The sequence below is a fragment of the Pleurodeles waltl genome, chromosome 10 (assembly GCF_031143425.1).
Source record: "Pleurodeles waltl isolate 20211129_DDA chromosome 10, aPleWal1.hap1.20221129, whole genome shotgun sequence".
Taxonomy (NCBI): domain Eukaryota; kingdom Metazoa; phylum Chordata; class Amphibia; order Caudata; family Salamandridae; genus Pleurodeles; species Pleurodeles waltl.
Window position 1 is genome coordinate 144,452,929 of NC_090449.1, and position 12,578 is coordinate 144,465,506.

The 12,578-nt window shown below is 40.5% G+C and overlaps 1 protein-coding gene across 2 annotated transcripts in view; it reads left to right on the forward strand.

Moving 5' to 3' along the window:
• The window catches only part of CPSF4 (cleavage and polyadenylation specific factor 4), a 47,076-nt gene extending 35,871 nt beyond the window's left edge, over window positions 1-11,205 (forward strand). The window contains exons 7-8 of one of the 2 annotated variants that reach the window (XM_069210029.1): window positions 3,374-3,541; window positions 9,247-11,205. In XM_069210029.1, coding sequence (XP_069066130.1) covers window positions 3,374-3,541; window positions 9,247-9,315 — 237 coding nt within the window. In that variant the 3' untranslated portion in view covers window positions 9,316-11,205. The remainder of the gene's footprint in view (window positions 1-3,373; window positions 3,542-9,246) is intronic. The other variant, XM_069210030.1, reaches the window with a different exon arrangement.
• Window positions 11,206-12,578: the final 1,373 nt, after the last annotated feature.

The window sequence follows — 12,578 nt, forward strand, 5'->3', positions numbered from 1 at the left end:
AAAAAATAGTGATTGCTGAATTTCCCTTTTTTTTACGATTTGCATCAAAGGCACCACATAGTGGTTGGTGTGTGAAGGTGAAGCCTTTAGTGGGATGTCTTGTGACAAGTTAAATTGCATGTTGCTGGGCAAAAGTATCCTTACACATGCATTGCAAGTAGTCCTGTCTGCTGGCAATGTGCCTACAGAAACTCCAACCACCAGTGGATCCACAGTTTGCCCTCACTTCCTCTGGCTTGTACCATGGGAAATCACCCCATTGTTCATTGGTGCTGTGGCTCTTTTTAGGTTTGGATTGGCTTACATGAAGTAGAGGCACAGCACAACCCATGATTTAATTAAGTTCAAAATGAACCTTAGGACTTATGCTGGAAGGCAGTGTCGATCTACATCTGCAAAAGGGGCACATCCCATACAGGTCACATGACTACAAGGCCAAGTGGCATTGTTGAGTTTGAAAGCCTAGAAAACCCACCTCTAGTAGCCTGCTCCATTTGGGGCTCTGTATATGCTGCGCCGTGGAAGAGCAGGAAAGCTTCTCCTGTTTGATGGAATTATTAGTACTGAAGCATGGTGGCATCTGTTGCACACTCTGCCTTGGTGAGCACTAGGGCCTAGTGCTGTGGTGTGCTGGCAGTGGCTACCTTAAGCCATGAAGGATGGCTGTCTCTTGTCTGCAAATCCCCTACGGGCAACACAGTTGGTGGAAACTTAAGCCAGGCTTCAGTAGTATGGAAGATGGAAGTAGGACTTCCGTTTCAGAGCTTTCAAACTGGATCCACCCCATGCTCGGTTGTGGCAAGTGGTGACTTGGAGTATGTGACAAACCCAATCTAGTCTGCTCAAGAGTGTGCCAGCTTGGAGCGGGTGAATGTACTAAGAGTGCATGAACCGACTGCCTTGCAGGCCCACAGAGGGGAACAATGCTAACTCTCTCATTCACAGTCCAGCAGAGATGTATGGGAACTCGGTGCCTCACAGCCCGAGGAACTCGGCACCTCACAGAACTCAAAGTGTACAGAAACCCACCTGCCCCATTACCCTGGAGTAGACATTGGTCCAGACCACCAGACCCTTCGCTGTTGGCCTGTGCAGTTTCCATCAGTCCTGCTTGCCTCTTTTCCCCTCCCATTCTCTGACTTTCCCACTGGCCCTCTCCCCAAGCTGTTCAAGGCACTTCATTCCACCCCTCACCTCTTCCCGACCGAGCGCAAGCCTTCCCAACAACACGTCCACCCGCCACCCAAGGAAATATGCTTGCCACTCTCCAAGGAGGTCCACTTATCCCCAACATCCAATGTGCTGCTGCCTTTCTGCAGGCTAATTGCATTGCTCCTATCAGCATTTATTTTCTGGGAGCATAGTGAGGGCCCTTGTATAATATTAATAATAGGAGTTCTTGCCATCTTGTTGGAATCCGTTGGATGATTCCATTGTCCACCTTTGGCAAAGTGCTGATTCTCGCAATGGTTGTAGTTCTTGGCATCTTGTGGGTAATCATTGAAGGATGCCCATTGCCAATATGTACCATCTCTTCTTGCATAGTAGTACATTTTTCAGTTTGTGACTCCTATATGACAAACCCAATCCAGTCTGCTCAAGAGTTTGCCAGCTTGGATAGGGTGAATGTACTAAGAGTGCAGGAACCGACAGCCTTGCAGGCCCACAGAGGGGAAAGATGCTAACTCCCTCATTCACAGTCCAGCAGAGGTGTATTGGAAATCTGTTCCATTGAATGATAATTGCCCTTCCCTGGTAACTTGCTGGCCCTAGCACTCTGCTACCATGCTGACCCTGGGAATTCTAGGCATCTTGTTGACATCCATAGGATGAACCTTGCCCACTTGTGCTGGCCCTCGCCTAATGGTGATAATTCTTGTCAGTCTGTGGGCACCACAGGATAATGTTCCTTGCCCATCTGTGGTAAAATGTTGGCCCTGGCATAATGGTGGTGGTTCTTGGCAGCTTGTTGGAATCTGTTGAGTGGTGTTTATTTCCTACATGTGCTGGTTGTACATATTTTTAAATCTTGCAGCTTGTTATTATCCCTCAAAATGATGCCCCTTACTCACCTCTGGTAACATGCCAGTCATTGCACCTTGGTAACATGCAGGCGCTATGCAATAGTGGTAATTCATGGCACCTTGTGGGCATCAATAAGTTGACACATTGCCCCACATTATGGCTTTTGCCTAATGGTCGTAACTCATGGCAACTTTTGGGCATCCCTGTGACGTTGACCAAGTTTGGTCAATCTTAATCTGTCACAATGGTGGTAATAAATTGCATGTTGTTGGTACCAGTGGCACAATAGTGTCTGTCTTTGCAATTGTGCTAGTCTTGACAGAATTTTGCTCAGTCTTGACATGTGAGTATTAATGGGAAAGTGTTGACACATATCATAAGGGCTGGCCATTCAAAATAGTGGTGGTAATTGCTTTATTGTTGCCATCCGTTGGAAAATGCTGATAATTCTTGAGATATTGTGAGCATTCATGTCCTTGGCACCTGGTGATTTGCCAGTACTTTTAACAATAATTTATAACCTGTGGCCATGTTTGACTTTAACGCTAGCTTATTAGTGATAATTCTCGAACATTGTGGGCAGCCATGGTACAATAGTGCCAAGAAATTTATATAAGTACCTTTCACCATATTCATGTTTAAGCGGGGTTAGAAGAAGGAACCAGTGCATTTTTAACGCATACAATAGACCCGCTAGTGTACATGGTTAGCTAGCCTCCAATGACAACCCATTCTGTTTTTTCAGAAGGAGTTGGGTGAGGCGAAACCTATTTGTTTATTTATGTATGTATTTTGTTTGCTTTTAATGTTCTATCTTTCTGTTGTGTGCATATATATTGGGTTAGAAACACTTAATAGGTAGAGTCTTGTGTGTTCTATGGAAAATCCTTTTTTTTTTCTTGTTTAGTGTGGATCTATTCGGTGGTATCAATTGTGGCTGGCATAGATCCTTCCTTGGGTAGTTGTGAAGCAGTGTCACAAGACTCAGCATAACGTGAAATTAATCTTTTAGGATTAAACATGTCTACAAGGATTGCTAGGATAATCCTGACCCAAAGGTTTGTGTACCAGAGAGCACCATCCCACCAGCCTTCATTGTAAAAAGTTAACTATATTACTCAGAAATTACATCAGACTACTTAGACCTAATTGTTTCTGACACCTGCTTCTGATGTGTGCATTTATTCATTAGCTCGCTGTAATATGTACAACATATGTAAACAAAAGGGCAAATGGTTATTAACAAATTCACTCTTACCCCTACCGTCTAAGAACCTCCGTGTCATCAAGGATGCGTGTATCATAGTTCCAAAGAAAATAAGAGTGCAATGTTTCCTCTCTCTATTAGAACAACAGCCAAGTCTTAAACCGGTCATTCTCTCTGATCCAGCTCACAAATCAGATGTCTCCTGTAAATATGCAAAGGACACCCCTGTCAAGTGGAATGGGGCCGTACCAAGCAACTCCCATGGGAAGCAAGGGTCCCCGGCCTCTGGAACAGGTCGTCTGTTATAAGGTAAGTGCACTGACGTTTGTTTTTATCTTAACGCAACAAAACTAAGTTAAACCACATATTATAAAATCACTTTTTGGTCAGCCCAAAAAAAAAGTATCCATTTCCTGTTAACGGTGAGAAGAATGGTTATTTCATAGATGTATGGTTTTAGAGCATCTTCAGATATCGGGTGAAAAGGCGCAGAATATGTTTTTGATGTTTTTTTTCTTGGCTTTATTGGGAACAGTAGTTTTATGACTTTTGTCCTTTTGATGTCAAAATTCCTGCTGTCACCTACATTTTCCGCTCCCTTTTAGACTGCTTTTTCCAATTCAAGGGAAGAGCTGAATAGTACAGTTCAAATTCCAGGCTATACATATTTTGTGTCCTCTTTTTTCCCCCTCCTAACTGATTAGGGACTTTCTCTGCTGGCTTGCTGAGTATTCAAATTCAAAGACTTCTGCCTTTAAGTATGTGTCACAACACATTAAATTTCGGTCTTTTCCTTTTATTTCTAAGGCTTTTATGGAATACAATAATAGCCTGGTGGTCAATTTGGAAACTAATATAAAGAATGTGATTCTGTAATGGTGTCCTGTCCAAGAAAAACATTACTACTCTGTGTTTTAAATGAGCTGCAAAATATATATTTTTAAAAGCAGCAGTGATTGAATCAAAATCGGGCAGAAATCATATAGGCTTTTACCAAGGAGAAGAGCTCATTGAGAGGAGAGTGGTCAATATTTTTACTCCCAACTTCTTAAATAAGATTACATAGCTTTTAAGTGTTGCTTTTCAAGCAGGCAGGTGCAAGTGTGATGTCATACATCAGAAACTCTGGGCAGGAGATCTTCCTATATATCCACACAGAAACAAGGGTTCTTAAACACAGTAGTTTTCAAAATCATGCCTCTAGTGACAAGATATAAATCCTGTCCAGATTAAGGGAGGGCTTTTCTTAACACCAGTGGCTACAACAGGTAGCCATTAGATACAGTATGGTCCATTTTAACAGACTAGTTTCCGAATGATCTTGCAAATCCCATTTGGCATAGTATGCCTTTATCTGGGCAGCGCTGCTGTCTTTCCGACTCACTCCTGCTTAGGTTGAGCCTACTCCAGTACCCAGTCCACAATCTCTATATGGTATTTACTGCTTGAAATCCTGATACAGAATTGGGATAGGTATGCATGGAGCCAGCACAATTACTCCTGCAAGCTTCTGAACTTTCAGTTGAGCAAGATCTCCAGTATTCCTTTATTGGTCTGCGCATTTGCATTCCAAGAACATCCAGATCTCAGCAGTTTGAGTCCGGGTGGAGCCATCTACTTCCACAGACCAGTCATGAAACCTCAAAGGTAGCAGAAACAAGACTCATTCAACATTAAATAAAACCTTTGTCTCCCTTTCACATGCAGAGAGCACACAACATGCCCTTTGGACCCAGGCTGCTCAGATTTCAGCAACAAACTCTGATCTATTAAATCGTCTGTATGATAGTAATTGCAAGATTACAACCCCCCCCCCCACCACCACCACCACCACCATGGGATCTGATTTTTTTCAAATCAATATCTGAAATCTCTAATAGAATTACATAGGTGGGAACGATGAATCCGTGACCTGCATGTGGCCTCATTTAAATAAGTCCACAAAACCACAAATGGGATATGATCCAAGAGATAGCAATGAAATACAGCACTTTCACAAGAGGTTTTTGAGAACTAATTTGTTAAGTCATCAGTGAGAACCAATCAAGAAAACATATATCCTTTATATGCAAGGTATGTGACCAAGAATGAAGAGCTTGGATCTTATGTGAAAGAGCTGCTCCTAAGCGTCCTGGCAAGCCAGAGACACCTTACTAGATGGGGCTTGGTAAGATCCAAGAAGAATGTATTATGTTTAAAGCCAAAGAAGGCGTCAATAAAAAACTCAAGCATGCATGCAAATTTTGGGATCCAGAGCAATTGTGTTTTGCTTTTTCAGGATGCCGAGGCAAAGGGACGTGAAACAATATAATCTCACATCTCTGCACCAAAAAACAAATCACATAGTAGTATCAAAAAATTGAATAATTCAACCCATACACCAAACATCAAAGAAGCAGCATTAATTATGTTGGCATGGGCAAAGGGAGTGACCCAAATCTGATGCCCTGCTATGAACATATGACTGGATTTGCAACAGTGTGAGGAATGGAATCCCCTTTTCAAAGCTTGTTCAGGAATCAGCTTCACAATATGGACTGATGTGAAAGGGGGAGCCAAGAAACTTAAACGGACTCAGCAATCGGAGCAGCTACCTCTATAGAGAGAGGACCTGCACTCACCCTACTGACACACTGTGAAAACTATTGAGGCTCAATATAGCGATCTCAGAAAGTGCAAAGGAGAACGTTTGGCACTTTATCGTTTACCTGTGTATTTATTGTTAATGCTAGTACCTACGTCATATTACAATATAACCAGGTTAGCTTAATGCATTTTTTAACGTATATTAGTACTGTAACAGCACCCACCCAAACTTAAGTAAGGCCAGCTGGGACACAAGAATTGGCTCCTTACAATTTATCTGGGTATGATGGCCAAGTAACTAAAGTTGAAGATAAAGAGGAAAATATTTAATACAAAAGAAAAACAAACATATTATGAGGTACATTACTACTTTTTAAAAAGATTAGGAGCTGATAGACTCTTGGGTGCCCAACTGTGATCCTTACTGCGAAGGATACACTTCTCCATGAGTAAAGACACATCCTAGCCAAGTAGGGTGAATACCCAGTGTCTTGGAGTTAATCTTTTGGCTTCCAAGAATGCAAGTCATGCACAGATGTACTCTCAGATTACACCTGTGACCCTGAAGAGCTCCCACCAGGCTGTCTGACCTTTTTCTCTTAAGAGGGCCACATTCCCCTGACTCGGTTTGATATTGCATACGTGCTGAAATTGTGTTAAGATATTAATGAGGGTATAATCCACAAAACCTTCTCGATATGTTGCCTGACTTCCAGAATCAACTTGCATCAAATATAAAGAGAATCTCTACAGATTTTATTATAGATTGTACATGAACCATGCTTGATTGGTAGTCCTGTACACTCTAATAAAGAAGATATTTCAGATTGGTTGGATTTCTAAAGGGTCATAATAAATATGTATACATATGTATGTTTATGGTCACATAGTACAACACATTGTTTGGAAAGGGATCTTGTATGTCAAGAATATCTTTAGGATGACAACTTCCAAATAACTGTATGGTGGTAGTGTTATGGTCTGCAGACAACGAGCATTTATACACACTGCATTCTTTATCAGAAAATTAATAACCAGTTGTTATTGTAATAAAGTACCACCTTAACACGTGTCAAGTAGCTGAATCTTCCTCCTTAGGTTGTAGATGGACTGAAGTTTGTGACATAATAATAATAATGAAAAAAATATATGATTCTACATAATAGACTAAGCGCTCTTATTCCATAATTTTTACGTATGTTGGCTATATTCCACACCGCCGAGCATTCCACTCCACTGAGTACTTTAGTGTTACATTGCCCTCATGGAGAGATGCTAACTGCAGCTCATTGGAAGTTGTAAGATTAAGAATGACCATAAACATATCTGCAGTACATATATGCTCACAAAAGTGGTCATTGCATCCACAATAGTGTGACACTAGACCAATAGTATTGGAATCGTCCTGAGTATCTCGCCCCTCGAAGACAGTACAGTTACATAACGTGCACGCATAACCAATCTTGCTTGATGACTTTATAGGCATTGAAATTGTGAAGGATTCTAAATAAAGTCTCTCTCGTGCTGCATTCTACTGCATAACTGTTTCAGGCTGCAAGCAAATGAAAATTGAAATTGAAGTTATTCTTACTAGTGATAATATTTGCTAATAAGACATTTTACCAGAATTTCAATTTGATGTTATTTTGTGTTCAGAAGCTGTATGCTCACGTCAGTATGTCACACCTTTTTATGAGTGTTGCCTTCTAGTTTGCAATTCTTTAAAATAATCATGTTAGGTACCGGACATTCTACAAGAATTATTGTCTCTTTTATTCCTGTCATCAGTTCACGAATCCAAGGTAAATAAAACCTACAAGTCTTTGAAACAACACTAAAACTACGTTTAAAAACAACAGCACTTGCCTGTTTTTGGGTAGTGAATGATGGATGGGATTCATGCTATGTCCCAATTGGCTAGAGGACATTTTAGCTGAGTTTCATTTTGAAGAGCAGTGGTCTTCAGAATGTGTAGGATGAACTTTTCCAAGAGCGTTACAGTCTACATCACACTTTTTCAGAAATCATGTTGGTTAATAGACATTGAACAGGAATTCTTGCCATACGTCTAGTTCTTTCATCATTCCCAAAATACTTGTTAATTCAGACGCTAGAAGCTTGCACTATGACTCTACAAAACCCTTGTTGGCAGTGTTCATGGTTGTACCCTGTGAGAACAACATTAGGATACCTGAAAGTACACAAATCAAAACTTGAGATTATTGTGACAGGTATGTGTAGTGAAAATCAGGTTAGCGAATTTACCATATGATGCATTTTCAAATTTTTCAGTTGTGAGCGCAGGAAAATTTGTGAGAGTGATTTGCAGTAAGGGTGAAAAATGGGTCCACTCTTATTTACAGGTGGCATATTTTTCTCATTTATACATAATGGGCGTGAGTTCAGTGGGTGTGCATGGCTGTCCATATTTTTTTGTAACTTTGTCTCTCGAAAAGCATAAACACAAACTCCACAAATCCCAGTACAGTGAGCTAGAGAAGGGAATTAGATTCAAACATTCCAAATCTTTACACTGGTGCCCATGTCCTCTATAGCAGGAAAAAAACTGGAATTATAGGTGGGCCCAATGATCTCTGTTTTCTGTATCATCGTGTAAGTCATTGTAACTGGAGATTGCCCCTAAACCGACCATGATGGATATACGCTAGTGAACTTCTCGTTGTGGGGCGTAATCCTGTATAATTGTATGAACTTCACCGTGAATTTTCCCAATTAACTTTACTGTGGCAAAAGTTTTGCATGGGAACAACCAGTATGCTATCGGGAATTGTGTCCTCTGAGACAAAATGAAGAAAAGAATGTATTTAGGTGGTAAAGTAGGTTTTACATTTCATGTAATTTTTGTGGAATTTTGCATAAGAATGCGAATTTTGCACAGCACTTCTAATGAACCTCTTGAGAACACACTGAGCTCCCTCAGGCAGCCAGTTGCAAGTTAATTACTTATTTGCTGGATCTGTGTCTAATTATTGGAGTTAACGGTTCTTTTATATTATTGTATGTTTGTTTCCTCAAAGCACTCTGCATCGGTTTTAGAACGTCATGTAGAAGATTAAAAACAAACCTAAACCAGCATTAGATTACCGCAACCTTTTCTCCTCACCCGCCCACTGTTTCCCAAAAAATAAATAAAAACACACACAGCCTACTTTTTGAAAGTTCAGGTTAAACCACAGAGAGCCTCCATCAATTGACTTGTTCCGGAACAACAAAAAATGGGCATATATATTTTGGTGAAAGGTGGGCAAGGATTTACTGTAGTTTACGGAGCATGGAGGTCATTGTCATATCTTCAATAGTAAAAAATGAACAATTTCATTTATATCTGTCCGAGCAAGTCTTGTATATTATTATTGCTTCACATTTTGCCGCTTAGACTTATTTTACTTTGTCTCCCTTGTTTGCAGTGTGGTGAGCGAGGACATTATGCAAACAGATGTACGAAAGGACACTTGGCTTTCCTCAGTGGGCAGTGACCACCAAGTCCTTTGTTTAGAGTGCTACAGGAGCAGTGGAACAGGATCATGTTGGCCCGACATTGTCCTTGCAATGATTGCTCCTTCCGCTTCAGTTTTCTGCGGACATTGATGGAACTGTGCCCTAGAACTGAAAGCAGAGGAGCATAATTTTAGTTTTTAAATACTTTTTTTTTTAAAGTTTCTTCCTTTACATTTTAGGATTTTTACTTTGCATCCTTCTTGCCTTGATTGTCCAACTGCCCAATCGGAAGTGATGTTTGATTTGGCAGCTGATGATATGATCTTCATTTTACCCCAGAAATGCCTTTGTTCTCATCTTATGGATACATTTCTGTCCAAGTCCCCTTTCTGCTCTCCACTAAGAAAGGCGGGAGCCTCAAGCACAAATACTGCTCAGTGGGAGCATGGGCAAGTTTCTGGAAGATACGATCTTCACAACAACCTGTATAGCATGTCCACAGAATGTATCTTTGCTTTGGAAAGTTGTCACCACATAACAAAAAAGGTTGCCATGTTGGCTGATTTGGTGAGATGGCAACTTGGTGTTGTTTATAACAGGGTCCTGCCTGTGTCCCAGTACAAATGTGTTCCAAAAATGGTTTCTACTGCTGATGTATTTTTAGTCACAAGTTATTCATATCTGTAAAAACAAGACCGTCTTTGCACTTAACTTATTTTGGTACCTGTTTCATCAGCATCGTTGGTTCGTTTGTATGACCCTGTTCTGTCCTAAAGAAAGCAACAAATAAAGCGAAAGCTGGTGGGATGTTAACAAAAAAAACATAGGAAATGCATTAACAAAAAGCATTTAACTCTTACCTGCTGTTTGTCCGTGTAAATGTGTAGCAATACAAATTTCTACAATTTACCACTGATCGAGTGTAACCGCCCTAGAAACACAGCTATGATGTTGGGCATATTCTTTACCAGCTTTGTGTAATTGATGTCCGTTTTTGAAAAAGGAAAGTATGCTGCGCCTGTTTATAGCACCCATAATAACACTAGAGCAAGTTCAGGGGCAGGATTACTTTGGAAGTGTACACCATGATGCAGCAAAGCTTTCTACATGTTATGGTGAAACCAAAAGTGCACTGCAGCTGCTTGCCCCCTTCAGCATCAACCTTGGTGAAATAGTTCTTCACGCAGATAGGAAGGTATGGCATTCCAAAGGTGTGATGAAGGGTGCCAGTGCTTGAAAACGGGAAAAAGTCACAAGCTGAAAATGGAAACGTTTGATCCCAGCAGCCAATCTGTAAGTGGTTAAAAAATCTAACTACTTTGTTTTGTGACACACCTAAGACTAGGATTGGTTCGTAGCACAGACAAGAAGTTTGGGAGGAGTCCCTAATTCCACTGTGAGAATGATTTTTTTTTTCTTCATTGAGTTGTTACTGTGTTTTTGTACTGTGAAGCAGAAATTGAAATAAGTGATCTAAACAAAAAAAGGAAAAAAACCCTCAGGCTCACATTCCTTTCTTTTAGTACTAAAAACGAAATGGGCGCTTTTAGGCTCATCCTGAGCCTTATGGTAAGGGAACATACAGCACTGTCTAATTGTAGCACCTCTATTTGATGATGTGTTTGGAAGTACAATTTCTGCCTGTTTAGAAGACCATTGCAGTCAAAGTGCTGTGTAGTTTTTGCTCCTCCTAGCAAAGAAATGCAGCCCCTACCAATCGTTGTTACATGTTTTACAATTATTTGTTTTAACCAAAATATTTCGTTTGAAAAAGCTGCTTTGCAGAAAATAATTCTTATTTAAAATTGTTAAATGCAGTTTCACTGAAGCGACGATTGATGTTTCGTGGTCAACTACAAGAGGACTGTATGCGTTTCCATTGTACAGCTCTTTATAGAAAGTTGAATAAATGTTTTTTTAAGACAAAACATTTGCTGCAAGTTGTTTTATGCAAGTATTTGAAAAAGCTTTACCATTAGTCTAAACTCATATAAAAGAGGCTTGGAGGCAAAGAATGAGAATATGAAGGTAAAAGGCATGGGGACAATGAATGAAATAAATGTGTGGTATTGTTGTGATGTAGAAGAAAGCTGTGTTTGTTAGAAGGAGAGAGGGATCAAAGACAACAAGGGAAAGAAGAGCCAGCAGTGTATTTTCTTACAAGTTTGTTTCATGCAGCAAATTTGATTATCAAAGGCAGAGCAGTGTTGGTATTGAGTCATAGTAGGCATTTTAAGTGTATTATTTTATGTTCATTGATAAATTTGTAGAGGACTTCAATATATCTCACTCAGGCTAGGGAAGTAGTGGTAAGCAGACTATATAAAGTTACCTATAGATAGTTCTGAAAACCATAATTAGCACACCTGTCACACAAACCATAACTCGCTCACCAAAAGCAATGCTCTGAACCTCACCATTGATTTACCAGATAAATTAACATGTTTTCACTAGTGACATGACATACTACCTTGCCTTTAACATTATGAATGATGCATTTATTGATACAGCATAATCTTTCTGCTTGTGATGAAATTTAAAGACATGGTGCTAAATACTCATATTTTTTATAGATATAGTGAGGTCCTCAGCATTGCATTTGGTGTGTGAGTTATGGTTTGTAGAGCTAATCGTAAGTGGAGAATTTCAAGCTGTTGTACTTTAAATGTGTATTTGTTTTAACATGAATTCTAGGGGCTTTTAAAACGTACATTAAGATATTTTGCCCAGAGCTTACCATCAATTCATAATAGCTTACCATCAATTCATAATAGCTGTGTTTTTTAAGACGGAAACGGAAAAATGTGGTATTAATGGTTGTGTGGATATATGTGGCAGTGAGTCATAACGTCTCTGTATCATGTTGAGCTTATGTCTTCCTCCTGCATGGCCATGAGCTGTGTGAAGCTGGATTTGACAGCAGGGCTGGCTCTGCACAAAATCACCTTGCAGCTATGTGCTGATGCAGGGGGCGTTTGTCTTGTTCAGTGGTGGTTTGCCTCCTACCTCCATCCCATTTAGTCAAATCTGCAACAAATCTTCGGTTACACTAGGCTTAAATTGACCTACCAACAGAAAACTAAGGGCCTCATTACGAGTCTGGCGGTGACCATCGGACTGCCACAGCTTTGATGGTCTGACGGCCACATTAGGACTTTTGTAGTGGGACCGTCATCAGACTTGCAATCGGCCATGGGGGCGCTGAACTTGGCATTGCCATGCTGATTACAATAACTCCCCCCCCCCCCCTCCTCCTCCCATCAGCCTTTTCATGGCTGGTGGGAAGGTAGTGTAGGGGCCT